Consider the following 22,537-nt stretch of genomic DNA (forward strand, 5'->3'; position numbering starts at 1 on the left):
CCTATTTCGAGCAGCGAAGACAGGAGAGAATACATAGCGCTAACCACTTGAAAACAACACAGTTTATAAAAAACATTAATAAGTGTATTTATGTTAAATTAAATGCTTCAAATTAATTTTCTTAACATTTTTAGAGAACAAAAAAAAAAAAAAAAATACTTTCTATTATCTAAGTTGCAAAGAAAGGTAAGTTGTATATATAAGTTAAAATAATAATTTTTAATTATAATAATCGTATTTTTATTAATTAAAAGTTTAACTTACCCTAATCAAAAACTGTTTTTTAAATAATGAATCCATCAACAGATAAGCCGATTGGAGTTTTGCTGAATCTCTTCATAAAGTTTAGTACCTTTTGGAAAATTAACATTCGGTATTTAAATAATGGAGAAAATGGAAACATTGTGTATACACATTATATCTTTAGCATCCACATTACCTTTAATTTATATTATATCGAAATAGAATCTGTTGCATTCGCTAAAATTGCCATAGATCTGAAAATTTAAGATTTTGAACAAAGAATGAATTAATGTGAAAATCCTATTTTAAAAATTGAAAATATTTATAGAAAACTTACAGCAGATGTGAAATGAGATAACAGAAACGAAACTATAATCAGTGCCGTCGAATTTACAAACGATATCAAAAAACAATGCGTTCAGAAGGGCGTTCAAGTCATAAAGAATCAATATACTCAAAGTAAAGCATGAAATGCGAACAAAATAGCCATATAAACCCGAAAAAAGCAAATCGCCTCGTTCATTTAAATCTGAAATGTATAACAGAAAATCGGTATGCTTACGATACCAATCTTTCTGGCATTTCTAGAATCGCTTACTTTGATTTGAACAAAATATTCGTTCAGTTTCTTCGTTCTTTCTGTAAATAGTAACATGTGAGTGATTAAAATAACACCAACAGAAAAGATTTGACCAACAGGACAAAGTTCAAATTATAAAGAGTGGACTTTGCATTAAATGATATCCATGACAAAAACCATTTTGATTTTCATTATAAAGTAAAAACTAATAAGAAACAAATATAAAATTGTATATTTTTCAGCAAATAATTTCTCTCCATCAAAACTTGTAATGTTGAAAGGAAAAGAAAGTTTTTGCACTTTAGCAGTTTCTTGTTCGGTTTTTTTAAACGTTCCATTAATATAATCAATATAACACCCCATTACATTGATACTTTTAAACCAGCGAACTACCTCTCTGCAAACAATTTCTACTCCAAATAACATCAACGTAAAAAAGATAGTGTTGATAACGATAAGTATTTCTATTGCATTTTAATAGAATTTATACATTGTGTACTTAATCTTCTGACTATCTTCATTAAATTCTTCATCGTAGATAATTACAATACCAGTTACTCGAGTTACCACTACTAAAGGATGAAGAATATCCATGAAAATGGAACGTTTTTGTTGATTTGAATGCAAATGCATAATGGCAATATCTAACATAAGAAAATAACTGTTTGTATTTAATAATATGAAAGTAAAATTATAGACTTATTATTGATTTTGAGATGATTTTAAAACCACTCTTCCACCTAGAATTACGAAATAGTCGCTGTGCATTTGTTACTTTATCGATTCTTCTTGTTTATTTGGCAAATAACTGAAATGAAATTCAAGTAATTTCACGAAATTTACGAAAATAATTCCAGTTATTGTTACAATTTAAGAAATTATTAATTTTCCAGGAATTAATTTTCAACTGAAATATTTCTATAAATTCTTTCACCGGAAAATTTCAGTTTTATAAGATAGTGAAAATTATTCTGATCAAATGGCTACTGTTAAATGCTAGAAAATATTCTTTTCGTTTAATCTTGTCACTATGAATATCATAATTAAAAATTGTTCTTTTTTTGGAGTGTATTGTGATAAGCGTGTAAAATAAAGCCCATCATAAAATCGACCGGACTTGCCAACCTTAGATTATACGAAGTAGATGAGGCTGACTTGATATCTAAGAAAGGCTGATATTGGAATGTAAAAGCTGAGGAATGAAAGCACCCTTTGTAGAAAGATTGTAGATAAAACTTGCGGAATTTTAAGTATTTATTCAATCTTTATCCTCTTTATCACAATAAGTTTATAATATTGACTTTTCCTACTAGACGGATTACAAGTAGTAAAAAGTAGAATACAGTAACAATACATTATATCCTATATAATAACTTTTTATATAATAATTATCTATAAAACATTACAAAAATAAATCATTTCTTATAACCTAGAGAATGTGATTTTGGCACGTAACTTAATTTACAAGAACTTGTCAAATTGGATTTTTCATACCAAAGAATCAACGGTAACGTTGAAGATTGGACAAATTCCAGACGAACTTTGAAAATAATGGACAAGACTGACAGAAGAAAAGGAACGTTCAAGAGGCAGTCTTGTATCCTGCAGTGAATATTTACACTGAGGATGATGAATATATATAGAAAAGAGGAAAAACACCAAAATTGGACCACTATCCTGAGTAGGACTCGGCTTATTTTACAAAAGAAATGTTGCAGATTAACGTTAAGTAAATACTTCATAATCTTGTCATCAACCCGTGGAATCGTTATTATTCAGTTGTGGTTTCTCGTCTGTTAAAAGTGCTATTTCGTCATTCTTGCTATTTATGAAATTGTTGAAACGTGACTTTGTGGCTTCAACACTTCACTTCTAAACAGGTAAGAATTCGTTTTTCGTTCATTAATAACATGCAGTAGTAGAATAAAATTAACAGTTTCTGTGCTTTATTTCTGACAGGCAATAACTGACGATGCCACGTTATTCCAAAACATTCCCTTTTCTTGAGTCGGACTCCACACTCTCCAAAGTAGAATCCTCACTTTTTAAATATTATTTTGAGTTCGACTAATTAGGTCTTGATTGGAAAAAATGACAGACGATGGAAAAAGAAAAAAAGAAACTAGCATGACTTTAGAATCCATGGCTCCTCTCTTATAGAATCCATGAGAGAGGAGAAATGGAAAAAGCAGTAAAAATATTTTGGCTCCCAAAAACTATTTTAATGAAGTTATCGCACTTAAAATGATTCTGTCTGCATGTTTTGTGAAGGAAAGTAATCATCAGATTGCCGCGATAAACTGTGGATGAGATATATATTGATTGAGCTCATGTTGAATGTTCAGGAGCAGAGGCAGATGAATATGCTTGCGATTTTTGCAAACAAACATTTTCATTTCTGAATGCATAAACATAATTAAATAAATCATTTATGCTATAATTTTGTAGTTTTCTTCTCCCTAAAAAAATTCCATTTATATTTGGAGGTCCGAATTTGGAGCAGTTTTTGCAAACAATCGCTTTTGACACGATTTGCTAATTCAAAAATGCTGTTTACAGTTTTATAATTGTTTCTAACGAAGGAAGTTCTTGAACTAATCAAAGAGAATGAAAGAATGTTTTAAAAAACAAGTTTAACTTTATTATTATTATGTTGCAAATGTCATGCTACCCAAACAAGTGTAAGCTTTGCTACATTCCTAACAATGTGACGTGTTCAATATTGCAGCTTTCTGTGGTGCCATGTATATGTTTTCATTGAGGTTTAATGTTTCTAGACTTTTGTATAGTGTATGTGGTATAACACCAGTAGAAGAGAGGACAACAGGTAGTACAATAAATACCTTATCCGTCCTCCACATCTGTCTTAATTCTTGGGTAGAGTGTACTTGTTGATTTTTTCAGTGTGAGCAATTTATTATTATTATTATTAAAGTTATAGTAGAAAACGAAATGGATATTTTTATGCTCTTTCTTTATGGTTTCTCCTCGTATTTTTAAATATTTTAATGAACAAAAATAAATTAAACTGTCCAAAGTAATAATGCTGAAAGATTTTTATTATATTATTCTGTTCTGAAATGCTTAAATAGTGTCACTTCTTGTTTCAAAACTAGTTTATCGCCTATCCTTCAGAATTTATTTATTGATTACGTATAGAACGAAAGACATAAAACATTTTCTCTAAATATTGATTAAGAATCTAGACCTAAGAAAATTCTTTGCTTTACACCCTTTGAGGATAAATTACAACGGTGTATATATTTTGAATATTTAAATGTATTTGAATATATTGTCGGTTTGAAATTTCTCGTGTTAATTCTCTGAATATTTTTATTTCAACTATTTAAAATTTCATTTTAATTTACTCGCTTATATTAGTTTATTGATATCAGTGCTTATAATGAAGCACGATATACGAATTAAACTACAGTACAGTCTTATTTTACGCAGTGACTGCGTTCAGCGGTTATGGCGTAAAACGAAATTCCGTTTGAATTTAGTCTCCATTCCAAATAGTCTCAGATGATTGCTTAGACACTTATGCAACCATTTTATATTAAGTGTTGAGATGTGTTTGACGTCACCCTCCTGTTCTTTCGGTTTTGTTAGAATCGAAAGGTTCAATTTCAGTTTTAATTTTACTTTTGCGCAGCTTGCTGACTGTAATACAGAAAACTCTTTTCTGCTTTCTTCATTAGAACATTCTATTTTCATTCATCTTGATAATTTTTTTCTTAAAGGTAGGCTGTAGAAAATTGCCATTAATTTTATACCATTATTTTTGCTCCTAAACGAATTTCTTGATAAAAATTGCATGTGTGTTAACAAGCATTACCGGATTACCCCCTCCAAAGGTTAACTTAAACATTTGTCATGTACGAAAACAGAAATTCGAGTACTGCGTATCTATCCCGCTTATGGCAAGACCCTGCCATAAGAGTAGTTTAGGCTATTTTAAAATAATTAAATTTTAGTATAACTATTATAAAAAGTTATAAATAAATTTCTTTATACTCTAAATGAAAATTTATGAAATTTTTAATTTTATTTATATACTGTAGCCTATATTAATTTGTTTTAAAAATGAATGGTATCATGAATTTATTATTTACTGCTAATGATCACATTGTTATTTATAATGCATTTTAAAATATCGATTTATTTTATTTATAAAGTTTGAAAAGTTAAGCTTTTTTATTTATTTATGTCTTTTATGACCTCGAAAAGTCACGTAAAACGAAATCACTTTTACCCTCATAAATTATCCAGTCTTAAATATATTTATTTGAATCCATAAAATGGTTTTACTCGTTAGATTAATTAATTAAATGGCGTTCTTTAAGTTCGTCATTGGGACTTTCACATTAACTCTGCTCATTAAAGAGTTATAACATAAGTGACTTTGAAAGTCACCTTCAAAGTCAACAAAAAGGGTCCCATCCCATTTTCCATACATACATTCTTCCTACTTAACTACATTAACAGTATTTTTGAAATGAAAAGGGTACAAGAGACTAATGACTTGCCCTGCATTACATACACTACAAAAACCTTGTAAAACGGATAAAATTTATTTTAATAATTTCTAAATAATGTGTAAGTAAGTATAAATTATATATATGAAGTAACATGTTATAAAGCATTAATTTTTAAATAAATAATAATAAAAAAAAGTATATCGTATAAATCGAAAGAGGAATTTACTTGAAATTCTACATGAATCAGAATTTCCTCAGGAAGCAGGCACTGATTGGTAAAAAGCTACTTCCTTGAACAAGTTTCTTTATCGACAACTTGGCATAAATTTAACATTAAATATTCAGCTCGGTTTTTAGTAAATTTGGTGAAAACGTAGTTAAAATGGGTACATATTCGGCATTTCGTACAAATGGATATCCTACAATTTATGGAGAAAATAAACAACCAGTAACTGTGGATGTTCTAATTGCTGGATTAATATTTTCTTTTATAATAATCCTCGTTTCGTTTTTACTAATTGTTCCGGGCGTACGTGGCAAAGAGGTGAGATTTATCTAATTAATTGAAATTAACCCTTTAATTTAAATTAAATGATAATCATTTTATCATTTAGAAAGTACCTTTCTTCTGTCGTTTTGCGATAAGTCTCCTGATTGGTGCCGTTATTTTAAGTAAGGAAATTAAGTTTAATAATTGATTGTATAGTTAAAGATATTAAAATTTAATAGGATCAATTAAAATATACAGTATGTAATTTTGGACAAGAGTGGGAAGTGGGTAAAGTAGAAACTTCGACTCAATATAAAGCCTTTACTGAGGAAGAAGTAGAAGCCGAAGTCGAATTAAAAATTGGATTGAGAAGTATTAACATCACGTTAGTTGGTATGAATAATCGTTTTTATCTTTTTTTTTTTTTTTTTTTTTTTTGATAAAATAATATTATCTATTGATTAAAATTTTATAAATTACAACATAGGTAAACCTATTCATCAATTGGGAGAAAGAATACAATACAATGAAAGATTTTCGTGGGAGTGGGCTCAGGGAAGGAATGGTTTTGGTCCACAAGGTGAGATTCAATGGTCTAGCACAAGGGTGGAAAGGCCACACCCCATTTTAGAGAAATTGATACGGCTGCGTACTGTATAAGATATACACTGTGCATGTATGCCGAATGCACACTTACACAGTGTGCCTTATAATAAATAATAAAACAAAACAATCAAATATAAAAAATACACAGAAAAACCTGTTAGAAACGGAAACCTTCCAAACCGGAAAAACTATTCTATACCATGCGATTCCGGTTTACACAGGTTTTACTGTATTTGTTTGTGTTATTTTTTAAGTTAATTTATCTGAATAATAAAGAAGAATCAGGTATTAAAATATTATTTCTATATTACACTATTTTATATTTTATCCGGCCGCAATATTTTAGAAAGCATAAAAGATCTTAAATTTCCACTTCTGCTCCATCTTAGAGGCAGATATATAAAACTTTTATATATATCTTTTCATATGTGATAATTTCAGCTGGTCGAATTAATAGAGAATTTAGAGCAGCGCAGTGGAAAGGTCTACCATATCCAATTTTATGGATAGCCGAATATTTTACAATAGATGGAGAAGGGATAAGATTCGGACGACATTACAGAACTGCTGGATGGTACAGCCATATAATGATGTGGTAAGTTCTCAGAAATATTTTAATTGGAAAATACGTGTTGTAATTGTGTAAACTGTATAAAACCAGGACAGCTTTTCCGTTGTGGATATTGAGCAACATACTTTTCTTCATGGTTATCAGATACGGTGCTTATTTTCTGACATTAACGGGTTGCTGTTTGATTTTGGCTAACATCCTTTTTGCGAGCATTCGTAATTTTATCAGATTAGAAATACCCATAGGAGAAGAAAAATTAGTTTTGCATTACGGATGGAGTTTCTGGCTCACGCTCTTTACAGGTTAGTGAACTTTAGACAAAGAAGTTTGTATACGATTATTAATTTGGATCAATTCGAATAGGTTTACTCTGTATCGTTCTCGGAATAGCCATTTTGATATTAGATCTTAGAAATCCAGACATCATTTCAGCCTTCTTTGGAATTGATATTTTACAAGATTATGAAGATTTTTATATTGGTATCATTAAGTATTTTGGAATTAAAATGCGCCATTACGATTCATGAGCAAAATTAAATCGAGTTCTACTTTTCAGCCGTTGATGATTTGGGAATTAAGAGAACCGAACCGAAACCAGAAAGTGAGGAAACTCCAAACGAGGTAAAACTAGGTCCTTCTACATAACCGCTAAATTTTCGTGATATTAATCCTCGCTTTATTATTCTTTAGGAAATGTACAATATGAGAAAACGTAGCATTTCTATAAAATTTCAACAAAGACCATTCCAAAGACCTTTGCCGGCTCCACGTCATCTTATTGGCGAAGAGGAACAACCTGTTTATGAAAATCTGGCGGCTGGAACGTAAGAATGATCTCAATCTGACAAATAATTTCTAACCGCATAAAATAATAATCGCATGAAATTTTTACCGATAGATTTAATACCATCGAAGAAGAGACGGAAGAACACGAAACTGTTCCACTTCGATAATTTCTAATTTAGTTTACAATCATTATAATTGCATATTTATTACGTAAGAATTATTTCAAGATTTCACAAAGCATTTTCAATTAAATTTTGAAACTAAAAGACTGAACATGTTTTGTTATTATAGCTCTTTCTCTATTATTGTGAATAAATATCAAAATTTACTTTTTAAGTATTTTTAAATGATAACATCGCAGATTATTCGTTTTTTAAAATGTAAGAAATTCGTTGGTTAGTATTCAAGGGCAATTTATCAATTATTCTAGATTCGAGTGCCACATTTCAGGCGACAGTTCGTTGACGCAGCATTAAAAGAACAGTTGAGATATTATAGATTAATAAATAATAAGTTTATATTGTTAGATACTTCACTCGTCGGTCGGAAGGCTGACGCAATTAAGGCAACAGCCTACCTCTCAAGAGACCCGGGATCGAATCGAGGCATTCCCAGGAATTTTTCGTGGTGGTCTGTCCCAAATAGGTCGGACCCGTCCCTCACAACCCGGCAGTTCTCATTGAAGGCCTAGCTTAACCCACGATGGGAAAGGATAAAAAAGGACCTCTTACTACTCACAGCGCAGAGTTAAAAGTAATAATAAAAAAAAAACTATCATTCTCGTCTGTCTGCCGGTCTGTACTGCGGTAAAATATTGATAAATTCGGATTTTAATCAATTCAAACAAGTGTTTTCTTTTTATTTATTTATTTGTGGGAAATTTGGTTCGTGGTGATGCTCATATTATTAATTTATGCCATTTAATATTAGTTTATCCGCTGGCCAAATGACCAGGGAGATAATTAATCAGCTTTCCAAATCTGAGGATCTGGATTCTGTCCTCCTTAATTTTTTAATAAAAAGGCCACGTTGATGCCAAAACTTTTGTGCTTTGGATACAAAAGTTTTGTGCTTTGCAAATACTATATTTATAGGAAGAGTATTTGCAAATCATGATAATTTCTTTGTATAATTAAATAATTATATTTACATATCTTTTGTAGCAATTATCCAAAGCACAAAAATTCGTTTTGGGGATACTATAGATTACCACTTATGAAATTTCAGGACTTTGAGTGTATATCTGAACTGAGGAGACCGAGACGAGTTTCAACGATACCCTACTTTTGGACCGGAGACGAAAAATAAGAAAGTTATCATAGTTTTTAAGTTATCATACATTTTTAATGCTTTCATGCAGACGGCACCGTAGTTGCTAGTGCTGCCATCTCGCGGTAAAGTCTGCAAACAAATTAAAAAAAGCACTCTGAAAGGCAAGAAATTGCACGAACAGTCGAATGCCACTTCCTTTTTTTTCTTTTGTTCAAGAACTACCGTGAATCAATAACTAATGGCGTTAAACAATCGGCGGCCTTAATACCGATTTTATGTATTTCGGATAATTAGGAGGGGAGCTACGTGGTTTTAAATTTTCAGTTTTTTTAGCAAGCAATAGCGGAAGGGGGATTAATTTCTCGGGGGTGGCACAGGAAGGATTTGTGTAGGAGGGGTTAAGGTAGTTTTTAGTAATTTATTTCTTATAGCTTATTTATTTTTTAATTTAATTAATTTAGTCATTTAGTACTGCATTTTATTATTTTGCAATTACTTATTCTTATTTTGTATTTAAGTTTTATATCCCATAGTGCTGATTTTATAATTATTTCTATTTCATTACGACCATTGTCGTAAATTCTTTCACGATTCGAATTGGACTAGTTTTCTGGCTTAATTTGGGTCTTCTATTCAATTGGTTGGTAATAGTCTTGGTACAATGGCGTCCTGTTGTTCCTTGAATTTCTTTGATGAGGCTTTTAAACTCTTTGACGAGTTAAAGGGGTACAGTACCTTGCTAGCAATAGCAATAGAAAATTGGTATTGCTAGAAAGCAGTGGCGTGCCGTGACATTTGATGACAGGGAAGCTGTGTTTCTGTAAGAAGCCGACTTCCAGGGGCAATCAGTTAATTGCGCGTTAGTGATGGTCTAGGGCAGTGGTTCTTAACCTTTTTATACTCGCGGCCCATCAAATATTTCATAATTTTTTGTGACCCCCATTTTTTAATAATAATTTATATTTGATAATTTATCTATAATAAATTGATTTTTTTATTATTGCTTTATTTTTTATATAATAAATGTAAATCATAACTTTATTTTTTCATTATCTATTTAAATAACATTCAAACTTCACAATTAAACATGAAAACTCATTAATTTTTAACAGAAAATAAAATAAGAAACATGTCGATAAATCGATCCAATGCCGATGCTAAAACTAAACTAAAACTAAAACGCCCACTTGTCGTAAGGATTTTGCATATCTTTTGCAAAAATATTTAAATTTTCAAAGCCTACTATTTTTCCTAATTATTTTTAAAATTCCAAGCATTAATAGTTTCTTAGAATTGCTTTGGAATAAAAGAAGTAAATACTGCGGTGTAAGTAGCATATTTGCATTTACTTCTTCTGTACTAACAAAGTTGTATGTAGGAAGAAATACAAAATAAATAAATAAAAACTAAATAGGAAAACTTTATCTTTCTTATTTCACTTTTGAATAAGATATTCGGTTATACATCAATTTTCTTTTTATTATATTCCAAAGGAAATTTTGCATAATTTGGCGGCCCCCGGCAAACTTCTTACGGACCCCCAGGGGGCCGCGGCCCCCTGTTAAGAATCACTGGTCTAGGGTCCATTCGTATTCATTTGTTCGATAAGCCAGTAAAAACTGTAGACTTCTCTAAATGTATTTTTAATATCACAATTACATTCTGAATCGCTAGCCACGATATAAGGGCTAAAATTAAAAATAAATTATAAAAACTTACTCGGTGAAATAAAATGTGCGATGGATATACATACCTGGTACAATATATTGTTCAATTGTATTAATATACTTTTAAAGAAAATTATAATTAAAATATAGCTTTGTAAAGAAACGTACTGTACATAAAAATAACAAAATATTCTTTACTTTTTAAATCTTAAAACAATCCACTTAGTCAAATAGCTTGATACGAGTAGCTAATGGATGGAACTAGTGACGGTCCAGGTAGGTGTGTAGTGAGTATGTGCGTGCCAAATCCCGAGGGTGCCGATACCGGTCAATGTCAAATGCCTCTTTTGTCGCATCACTAGTATATCTCAAAGGACGCCACAGGGCTGTTGTAAATTTTAAACGTTTCTCACCATAGCTGTAAAAATCTAACTATGTTAAACTTAATAGTCATTCGTTTTCTAACTAATTCGTTTTAATACCAGGTGTACACGGAAATCAGTTTCCCACTGTACTGAGCGAGTGATTGGTTCTGTTAAGCTTTTGTTGAAGTAAAATTCTGGCTCTTTCAACAGGGTTTTATTTATGTCCCCATTCCCTAATCTCTTAATTATTTAGTCACTTCTTAAGTAGAAATAAGTCGAAACCAGTTACTTTGTATTTGAATATCTGTAGTCTTGGGAAAACAGTGGAAAGACAAATTTTTATGACACGGATATATAAATCGTAAATTTAAGGAAAATAAATTCTGGAGCTTTTTTGTACCTTGTGCGTTTCATTCATTAAATTTGGTTGTAAATGATGATGCCAAAGTAACAGTTAATTTTTTAACATTATACAAGAATTGTACACGTTTTTTCTGCATTCCCTTACAGATGGGACATACTATAATCGTAATATCACCGGTTTAACATTGAAATCCGTAAGTAATATAAGATGGGAGAGCGGAATAAACGCAGAATAAATATATCAAATATTTTAATGGAGTTTTTTTAAACTCCTGTCAACTATACAGAACTATCATAAAAACATGCCAGCAAATTCCTATCGGTTGGGTTAAGTTATAAATCTAGTCTAGGATGGGCAACCTTTTTTATAACATGGGCCAGAATAAATTTTACGTTTTTTCCGCGGGCCGTAGTAGTTAATTGACGCCTTCTTGTAACTTGTAATATTTTTAGTCTGCAAATATGAAATAAATAAATAAAAAGTTAATTACTACATTTATTTCTTATCGTTTTCGAAAATTACAAAGAATTGGAAAAATAACTATTAATTAGTTATTTTTCCAATTTAATAATCTATTAAAGATCTCGCGGGCCGGATAGAAACTTTTCGCGAGCCGTAGCTGGCCCGCGGGCCGGGGGTTGCCCGCCGTTGATCTAGTCTGCTCGTGATTCACATAATCGGGCGAGGGTGGCCGAATATCTAGCAGACGGCTAACAGCCCACAACCGGTCCGGGATATAAAATTGGACGCTTTACGCGTGTGTCGCTTCTACCAGCTAAACCGGGTGAGGTTGGCGATCTGTAAACCGTGTGCGCCAATGCCTATATAATCTGGCTGATTGGAAACTGACCCGGTTTCGCCATTCCTTCCGCCACTGAATTATTCGAATATACAATAGCAATCTTATCGTTTTTTTCACATGTAATATAGAAATTTGTAAAAGATACATACTGCAGTTATAATAAAATATTAATTTTAATTAATTAAAAGTACGTTAAAATATGAAAATTTATATTTTATAAAATACAAGGGAAGGTCATTGGAAGGTGGAAGCAGCGCTTCCATCGCTTCCAATGACGGCACGCCACTGCTAGAAAGGATCCCACTCCAAATATATTACAGATCAATTCCAGCGTTTAATTGATCTAAGGACACAGTGGTATTCCGGGCAATGGTAGTATTTTGGTCGAGGAAAATCTTCGCGTTTTCCAGATTTCATTGCACTCGCCATAATTTATAGTCTGGTATGGATTCACAGCCACGTTTATCTTCTGACTAATCTATGAAGAAGCTAATTCCGATGGGACTCTGATAATGGACCGTGTGTGCGCCAAGACGGTCAAACAGTCAAAAATAGAAAATGAACAACTAGAAATTTATTAACACTTTATATAATTTAAAAATTGTTGATATTAATAATTATTAATACATTTAATCGAAAAAAGTTTTAATGTTTGAGATTAATTGTCCGATAATACTGCCTCTAGCGGTAAAGAATGTAAATAGCACGTGTTTTTGACACATGATTATTTCGATTCGATATCAACTAACGAACCGGTATCGCCGAAGTTTTAAATTACGAACAATATTGAAAACAATTGTAATTAATTAATATTCGAGCCATAATGAATTTCCGTTTCGTTTCTTTGTCTTTACACAGCAGTCGATTTTGAATTTAAGTGACGACTGTTAAAAACTTGCTAACGGTTTTTTAATTAACTTGCAGTAATGTATAAAACAAGTTTTATACATTACATATTATGTTTCGTTTACATATAGATAAAATGATTCAGCTTACAGATAATAGAATAAATGTCGTTGGTTAGTTTTCGTCACATGATGTACACAATGTCGTGTTTTAAAATGAACGTTTATTTGTTTTGTAAATCTATAATGATCGATAGATTTCGTTAATCTACGATGATCGTACGGAAATGCGTTTTTTAACGGCTTTCTGTATAATTTTATTGCAAACTTGTAAGGAAGAAAGTTACTCGACCGAAAAATTGTAAAGTTGATTGTGTTCATTTGAAATTATTAAACAGTAGAAAAGATTTTATACGAGAAACGTTTTTAAATCAGTAGCAAAAGAATAAATTAAAATATGGCTATGGCAACTACAAAACAGTTCAATAGTAAATACTGGATGGAAGAACCCATACAAGCCATCTTGGAAGGAAATTTGGAGTAAGATATGCTTTTATTTTAAAAATATTATTATTTTTTAAATCTTTTGAGTATAATATCTTTTAAAACTATAATAAATAACTTTTCTCCCCTCAGGAAACTGGAGAAATTGCTTTTAAATCAGAATGTTGATGAAATTCCATGCATTCAGGAGAATTTTACTTTATTACACATAGCAGTTGGATTGAATCATGTGGATATTGTTAAATATTTATTAAAGAGAAATGCTAATCCCAATAAACGGTAAATATAATAATTTTTTGTAATTTGTTATTACATATGTTATTTTACATAATTTATTGCATAAAATAATTTAATAAAATTATTTGTCATAAGTTAAAATTTGTGAATTATAAATTTCTATTTTAATCAAGTCCGTTCAGATTTATATGACTCCATCAGAACAATGCTAAAAATATTAAGGAATCCAAATATTTTAATCAAGATTAAAGGATTTTCGAGACAGTTTGCCTCGTTAGATTATGTCAGCTAAATGAAATAGGCCTAAAGAACAGTTTTTCAAAAGTATTCTAACAATTCTATTTGAACATTTGAAGTATAATAAATCACTGAAACTTGCATTTTAAACTATAAAATAAAACATCTTTATATGAAATAATTTTTATTATAAAATAATAATTAATAATTGCTGTTTCAAAATGTAAGAACTAATAAAAATTATATATTTGAGGGTTTTAAAAATTGTATGAACAGAATTTATATTCAACAAAATAGATGCTCATGTCAAAATCTATAATACAGTGCACTCTTGGTAATCTGAAATAATTATTACATGAGGACATAAAGAATAAAAATATGTCTTTTAAAATATTTTCTTAAATATATATCATAAATACAGTATATGTTAAATATATAGTACGTATTAATCTCATATATTAATCATTTAAAAAAGTACTGTAAAAGTATTGGAATTAGAGTAAACATGTTGGAGAACTGGTTGATGCTATGGCTTAATGAAGATAGTGATGATAACACTGCCTGGCTCATTACTGCCAAGAAATTCAACATTACCTCAATGACAACATTCAAAAACATTGGATAGGATGCATGGGTCTCCACAGTAAGTCATTAATGCAATGGCCACTGTCATGGATTTAATCCCACAAGAAAAGAAAATGGAGAAATTTAAATGCAATTTAATCGATTTTAAAATTTTAAGAGAATTAGTTGAAAAATTCTCATTTATACATTTTTAAATAATTTTTAAAAACATTCCAATTTAATGAATCCCGAGGAAGATCTCCTAAGAGGTTGAAGATCTAAAACGTTAGAGGTTGCAATTGATTATCAAATTTGCAATTAATTATCCTGGAATTTCCTTAAAGATTCAATTCGTTGCTATTTTGTAATATATTTCAGGCTTGAAGAGTTTTTGTCTTGTAGGAATTCACAAAGGATACTATCTTTGTCTCTCCACTCCCCACTATCCCACAGACTGCAATTATATTGCTGTTACTGTGATACTTATCGACCATGACATGCTCACATACATGTGGGACAAAATGGAGTATTGTCTAGATTAGGGGTTGCCAAAGTGGTCGATATCACCCCCAGGGGTCGATAAAACATTATTTGGAGGTTGATGAAAAGACTAAAACTTACAAATTTTGAACCGAATATTGCTAATCTTGCTAAGGATCATCAAGCTTATCTGTCTCATTGATTGTCAGTTACAAAAATTATTATTAACATATATACAATAAATGTAAAATTAAAAAATATATATTACAATAGTAAGAGCTTTTTGCTTTGCTTGTAACACACTTTTTGGTGGGGGTCGATGTGAGGTTTCGAAAAATTGTAGAGGATTGACAATCAAAAAGTTTGGCAACCCCTGGTCTAGATGTTTGCCATATTTGCAAAAGTGGACACATTGAGCACTTATAAAACATGTAAGAAAATCTTGGAGAATTTCCATCATTATTTTTAAAACCTTGGAAAATTTTTACCTAGAAATAGGCCTAGTATCTGTTGTATAGTTTGAATGGTAAAATGTTAAGATTTTTCTCAGACTTATGAATAACCTGTATTTAAATATATTATTTTATACAGAAAGTTTAAAATGATTTAATCAGCATTAAATACTACAGATAGATTTACATCTTAAGCAATTAAAAAAATATTGCCTATTACAGGCTCTAACTGATACACAGTTATCCCTCGTATAACATAGTAGTTACATTCCGAAAAAGTCCTATCTTATGCAAATCTGTGCTATACAAAACAAAATACTAATGCTAAATGTAGGGTTAGGTTCCAAAAGTTAACAAAAGTATACTATTCTTTTTCATTACTAAAATAAATATATTTATTAAAGCAATCACTAATTTATTTCTAATCAGTCGTGATTGTTAGTTAAAGTACTGTATTATGCATTAACATTAATTTTAGTTAAACAAGGGCATTTTCTTTTTACAAAGTATCTCATATTCTGAGCTTTTGTTGATCTTAATCAGAAATATCAGCAATGTCTTCACTTTTTAATTTTTATCATAAAAGAATTTTTTATAGATGACAAAATAAAAATATGTTATTAATCAAAAATTTATTCTAGCGGGCCAGGTTTGTTCACTCGAGTACCAAGCAATTTTTTCTAGCATTTGTGTTTGAATACTGAATTGTTCGAGTTAGGAACAGTTTGAATATCGAGATACTGTATATTTTGTTCATCATTTTTACAAATGATTATTTACCGACAGTTAAAAAAGGTTTCGTAACACTTACCTAAACATGTTTAAATAAACTTTATTAAATACCAAGGTTAATCTATAAAAACAAAACACAGTGACAGTCTTAAGGGCTAAAGTGTGAAAGCAATGACGAGGACAGCTGGTTGATAGTTAAATTTTTTCTTCCTTGTCCTAGCTTTTCTATCAGTTTTCCTTAAAGTAAACCCAATGAAAGGCCCAAAACAAATAGAAAAATTCAATATTCTAAAATACAGGGGCAAATTTGAAACAACATTCATGCTTGCTTGAATAAAAAAAAAAATATCAAATAATAGAGTTTGCACTTAAAAGTTGTGAAATTTTGTAAGGAGAATTTCCCAAATTCTTGAACTGTGTTAGAGTGAAGCCATGTTGTAGAAGTGCCTTATTGTACTTTCACCTATAAAATGTAGTCATTTCCTCCATTTTACATAACAGTTTTTGATACTGAAACCAATACTTATATTTAATTAATTAATTATAATGTATATCATTTGTAAGAGATAATCAAACCTTAATAAATTCATTTAGGCACTTTCTAAATGATTGTAAAATGCATAAAGTAAAAGTAAGTTATTACAGTTTCGTTGATGCATGATATTTCTCGGTTTAATCACACCTATTAACAGACATATTTGTATTTATACAAAATTGGCTATGATGGGGATATATCTTATAGATGGGGCAAAATCAGCACTATATTCTGCATTTGCAAAGTACCTAAAAAACTCACTACTTTTAAAAAGTTTTATAGTATCAGAAGCATTTTTTATTTTTAATAAAGGTTATCACAGAGATGTCACTGAATAGGGTGCAGTGCTCTTATAAACCAAAACAAGCTGGCACTCACAAGATCATGCCTCTTATATGCAAGATATGCTCTTATAAGCGAAGCAGAATATGGTTTCAAAGAGAAACAAGTGATTTCCACATATAAGAGCCTGCTCTTACGTGCAATATATGGTAAATTATTGATAGTAATTCATTTATGGAAATATAAAAAATATTATATACTTTCTTACATTTGTGTATTCACAAATCAAAAATTTATCTTTATAGCAGTGCATTAGTGATAATAGTAGTTTTGAAAATTTCAAAATCAATAGTATTCAAAATTTATTTGCAAGTATATAAAATTTTATAACAGTGATTCCCAAACTTTTTTGAGACACTGTCCCCTTGGTTTCATAAACTTATACCCATTTTCTCTTGTGTGAGAAAGGCTTGAACCATTTCACTATGAATTGGCCAAATTTGTAACATGCATGAATAAACCACCCTAGTGCCTAAAAGACAGAGTTAGAAAAAAGAAAAGTTATTGATAGTCAAAAATGCCATGTCTGTATAAAAACCTTCATTTTATTACATGTTTTTCTAATTTTTTAGGAAAATTGATGAATAGTACATAAGAATATTTGTTTTATCGAATATTCAGTTTGTAATATCTAATCTATTTGTTTTTATGCTAGATCGGATGTTGGAATTACTCCTGTGCATCTTTCTGTGATTTATGACCTTTCCGAAACACTTTTGCATCTTCTTGAACATGGAGGAGATCCTTTAGTCACTGACAAAAATGGATTTAATTCATTACAAATTGCAAAAGAACGAAATTCCTACAAGTGTATAGAATTAATTCAAAACTATTTAAAAGAAGCAAAATCTACTAAAAATTGTAATTCTAGTCATTATGAAAAATTTTCTTTAAAACAGGAATGTCGGGATGCGAATTCCGATACGTTGTCTAAAGAACTTTCAGAAATCTGCATTACATCAACTACATTAGTGAAAAGCAATAACAGCAATAATCTCGATAGATCAACAAATGATTTCATTTCTGAAAAAGATTGTTTAACAATGTCAAATAATGAAATCAGACGACAACTGTTGGAATTTGAAGATAATCCTGGACCTGTAGTAGATAGCACTAGAAGTTTATATATTAAAAGATTGCTTGTATATAAATCTAGACAGGCTAATACTAAAATTCTTGGTAAGATTTATTTTAAATGTTTTTTTAAACTTTATAGTATGATAAACAAATTGAAATTTGACAATACAGACAACTATCAATAGATAATTACATTAGCGAGGTTTGTAAGCGACGTCAGACATTCGTGTTTTAGAGATGAAAACTTCGGCCGCAATCTCGCTATTATTAATAATATTTTGATGATTAAATGTTAGAATGAAAAATATTTTATAGTTAACTTTTATCAGTTTTAGATGTATTTTAATTCATATTTTATGTTTAAATTTCAATTTATCTAATGTGTAAGCTAGAAACGTTCAGAAATCCGACATGAATGATGTAACATACAAATATTAATGACTAGTTCATTCTCAGATTTCAAATTATTCATAACAAAAAAATATGCTGATATATAAAACTTTTGTAATTTTTCAGATCCTATTGCTGAAATATCATTAATTTTAGAAGATAAATTAAATTTATTACATTACATCTGTTTAGAAAGAGAAATAAATAGTAACTTTTCTGAGCAGAATTCAAAGAAGAAATGGAGAGGAGGAAATCAGAAATTGTCTTTCGTGTATTTTCTGTTAGATCCTAGAAATACAAAAGATCTACCTTCAAGAAGTTGTGAACTATCATTCTGGGAAACTTTTCAAACATTTCTTCTTAGTATATTCTATGTAGGAAAAGGAAAACAAACTAGACCACTTGATCATTTGAAAGAAGCATTAAATTACCAGGATAAGAAAAATATTAAGGTAATAATTACTGAATTTATAACAATTGAAAACAATAAGGGCATTAGCCCATTCTCTGAGGGATGTGGATTTGAGTTTGGATTGAATTTATAGTAATTTTTGTGAGTGGCTTGACCTAAGTTTGTCAAGGCATGTCCTTCAGTTCATCATTCTGTTACTGTGTTGAATATAAAAAGAGATCCTCTTAATGCCTGCAGGCCAGAAAAAGTTAAAAATTGTATTCATATTTTGAATTACAAAATTTCTGTGATTTTTCTTTGTGTAATATTTCTAAAAATTCATTATTCTCTGTCTTTACCATAATGCAATTTTAATTCTTATTAAATGTTTTAATATGTTTTTTGTATTGGTAGATTACACCAAAGATAAAGCAGATACTTGATATCTGGGACTCAGGATATGGAGTAATTTCACTTCATTGTTTCCATAATATCTTACATGCTGAAGCTTACACGAGAGAAGCTTGTATTTTGGATGCATTAGGTAAATGTAATTTAATAATTACATAAGTTTTATTATGAATTAATGTTTTTTGGTGAAAAATTTCATATTTTTTTATTTTGTATCCTTATCCTCATTTTATTGATTGACTTGACATACATTGATTCTAGAAAATAGTTGCTAATTAAAGAAAAACATCAGTGCTTGACCTTTAATGACAATGTTTTCCTGACTTGCTTATCAATTTTGAAATAAGTGAAAACAAACAATATTGTGCTGTTTAATAAATGAGGTTTTACCTTATAAATAAATTATGTGGCCACTCCTGAAAATCCCTAGTAAAACTGCATAAGTTTTAATATAAATTGAATTCCATCTTGGTGGCCACCTCACCCAAGTGGCCTAAATTGACATTTATTCCCATTTACATGGCAACAGAACAGGTAAAACCCTCAATCCTACTCTCAATGTATTGTTTAAAGCACCTTAAATAGAATTCAGATGTTATTGCTATACTTGTTGAACAATTTGACAAGATCCCTCCGATACATGATGTTCAAATTTTTAAAATAAATCTTTATTTACATTTGACAAATTAAAATTTCTCATTAAATTTATTTTCGGAACTTAGTAAGAAGAAAGACAATAACATATTTGTCCAATAATTTTATACAAAATCTGATATATTTTTGCAAAATACAACCTATATCTTTCTTGAACATATACATATTAAACACAGTCAATATTTTAAGTAAATTTTTGATGATTAGTTGATGTATAAATTTAATGCTGATATAATTAAGTTTAAACAAAAATCATAGATTAAAGTCAAATAAAAGTAATTCAGATCAGAACTATTTATTATACAATAGCTCAAATCACTGTTATACTCATAATTTTGAAACTAAAAATATATTATTTATGTTTTATATAGGATTAGATAATATAACTAATCAAAGAAGGGGAGAATACTATGGGATAGCGGAATCATGGAGTATGATAGACAAGAAGAAATTTGGTTATTACCTCTTGTATCGAGCGGCATCTATATTTTTACACGAAGGAGAGAGACCGTTATTCAAGGATGATATAACCAATTAGAACTTTTATTATATCAATTATTTTATATTATTTTATTTGGCAAACCGGATGATGGACTACAGTTCAAAAATTATGTAAGAAACTGAAATATATTGTATACCATTTATATGAAACAAGATGTAATGTAAAAGTTAAACTACAGTGGTACCTCAGTATACGTCTGCTTTAGAATATGTCCTGTTTGGACAAAAGTCGTATACCAAGCAAAATTTGTTAATTCAATTATACATGCCATCTATGAACAAGTAGCACTATCAGTGTACTAACCAGACTAGACGTTGGCGGTGCCATGGTCTATAACTTTTGTAAGTAAAACTTTATTATTTTTATTAATCATGAATTGCAAAAAGGCAAATGAAAACTAAGAAAATGACTAGAATCACAGTGGAACTGAAAAAAGAGATTGTTGAGAAATATGAGGGTGGCATGCGTGTTCGAGACTTTGCTGTTGCATACCGTATTCTGAGAACGACAATATCGACAATCGTGAAAAATAAAGACATTATTAAATCTGCTAACGTTGAGAAACGGGTTAAATCTAAACAGAGATCGGAGACAATAGATCATGTTGAGAAATTGCTTTTGCTTTGGATAACTGAAAAACAATGTGCTGGCGACAGAGTATCAGAAGCAATTATTTGCAATTATTACTGTAATAACTTTAAAAATCTATAATAAAATTTATTCTTTTATTAATGTGCTCAATGTTTCAATTATTTTACAACCCTATTAATATACCATATCAAGAGAATTTTTTTTTTTACATGAAAACGGATGAATCATTTTTACACTACTTCTTATGGGAAAGGTTGGTTTGGTATACATCCTATTTGGTAGAAGTCCAAACATCAGGAACGGATTAAGGTCGTATACCAAGGTTCCACTGTAATTACAAACTTATTATTTTATAAGAATGTTTTTATTTATGCAAATTCTTCTCAATGTATATAATTTTATTTAAATAAGAATAAATATGTAAATATGTTTGTAATGAAATAAACTCATTAGAACAAACTAACCTATTGTATTTATGCAAACAAAATGATGCATTAAACAATTACACATATATAAATTTTTAAAACACTGAAATTTTAAGAAAATTAATATTATAGGATTAAAATCATACACCATGGATGGAATCCTAGTAATATAAATGTTGAGATGTGCCACACTATCCAATGTTACTTTAAAACAATTTTTAAACAATATTAGAGCTATATATCAAAAAATGTTTAACAATGTATCTTGAATTTTTTAAAATAACAATAGACTATATAAAATATTTAACCCTAGATTACTAAATTATCATGCAGATGATGATATTCGACTGTAGTCTGATGAACTATGCACTTTAATTACAAAATAAACATTGAACACAAAATAACTCATTTTTTCTTGCATCCTTTCTCATTTTAGACACACTACAAAATTTTCTGGTGCATTCCTTCCCATTGAACTCAGAAGTCTGAGGTGGAATCTAAGTTGTGAACATTTGAACATTCCCAAAGATAATTTCTGGAAATTGTAAAAGTGTAGGAACTTTCAGGTACTTGACCTGCCGTTGTCTCAAACTCTACTCAGCTCTTTTGTATATTGACTTTATGACAGTGGCTTGTTAGAGACTGGATGACCGAGCCATTAAGATGGATGCCTAACACTTGGATCAAATCCAGACTGGTCAAAAACCCTCAGGAATTTTTGTGGTCAGTTTCAGATATGTCGGACCCCATCTCTCACAACCTGGCCACTTCATTGTGAGCTTGGCTGAATTCATAATGATCTTGATTAAAAGACCCCTTTAGGGCCTATAGGGCAAAAAGATAACAAAAAAAAAAAAAAAGTGTCATTTGGTTTTAATGACAATACAAAACACCTATGCCATTAGTGCCTTGTTGAGCATGCCAGAAAAAATGCATAGAGG

General features: G+C 30.0%; 2 protein-coding genes across 2 annotated transcripts; both read left to right on the forward strand.

Moving 5' to 3' along the window:
• The first annotated feature begins 5,593 nt into the window (after window positions 1-5,593).
• LOC136976416 (dual oxidase maturation factor 1-like) lies at window positions 5,594-8,085 on the forward strand. Its single transcript, XM_067271678.1, has 10 exons — window positions 5,594-5,848; window positions 5,919-5,976; window positions 6,053-6,187; window positions 6,282-6,374; window positions 6,842-6,995; window positions 7,062-7,273; window positions 7,335-7,451; window positions 7,528-7,592; window positions 7,662-7,795; window positions 7,870-8,085. Exons 1-10 carry the CDS (start codon window positions 5,687-5,689, stop codon window positions 7,922-7,924), a joined length of 1,185 nt encoding a protein of 394 aa, XP_067127779.1. The 5' UTR covers window positions 5,594-5,686; the 3' UTR covers window positions 7,925-8,085.
• Window positions 8,086-13,204: 5,119 nt separating this feature from the next.
• LOC136976417 (ankyrin repeat and LEM domain-containing protein 1-like) lies at window positions 13,205-20,750 on the forward strand. The gene is made up of 6 exons (XM_067271679.1): window positions 13,205-13,612; window positions 13,709-13,855; window positions 17,811-18,334; window positions 18,749-19,074; window positions 19,428-19,557; window positions 20,450-20,750. Exons 1-6 carry the CDS (start codon window positions 13,530-13,532, stop codon window positions 20,614-20,616), a joined length of 1,377 nt encoding a protein of 458 aa, XP_067127780.1. The 5' UTR covers window positions 13,205-13,529; the 3' UTR covers window positions 20,617-20,750.
• Window positions 20,751-22,537: the final 1,787 nt, after the last annotated feature.

Source organism: Centruroides vittatus, unplaced genomic scaffold (assembly GCF_030686945.1).
Source record: "Centruroides vittatus isolate TY-2023 unplaced genomic scaffold, ASM3068694v2 contig_400, whole genome shotgun sequence".
Classification (NCBI taxonomy): Eukaryota; Metazoa; Arthropoda; class Arachnida; order Scorpiones; family Buthidae; genus Centruroides; species Centruroides vittatus.

Bases quoted from the DNA above. Each gene is read 5' to 3' on its own strand.
- LOC136976417 (XM_067271679.1), top strand. From the start codon at position 13,530: ATGGCTATGGCAACTACAAAACAGTTCAATAGTAAATACTGGATGGAA. The intron at 13,613-13,708 runs GTAAGATATGCT...TTCTCCCCTCAG, and splicing joins ATCTTGGAAGGAAATTTGGA to GAAACTGGAGAAATTGCTTT. The intron at 19,558-20,449 runs GTAAATGTAATT...TGTTTTATATAG, and splicing joins TTGTATTTTGGATGCATTAG to GATTAGATAATATAACTAAT.
- LOC136976416 (XM_067271678.1), top strand. From the start codon at position 5,687: ATGGGTACATATTCGGCATTTCGTACAAATGGATATCCTACAATTTAT. The intron at 6,996-7,061 runs GTAAGTTCTCAG...GTATAAAACCAG, and splicing joins TACAGCCATATAATGATGTG to GACAGCTTTTCCGTTGTGGA. The intron at 7,274-7,334 runs GTTAGTGAACTT...CAATTCGAATAG, and splicing joins CTGGCTCACGCTCTTTACAG to GTTTACTCTGTATCGTTCTC.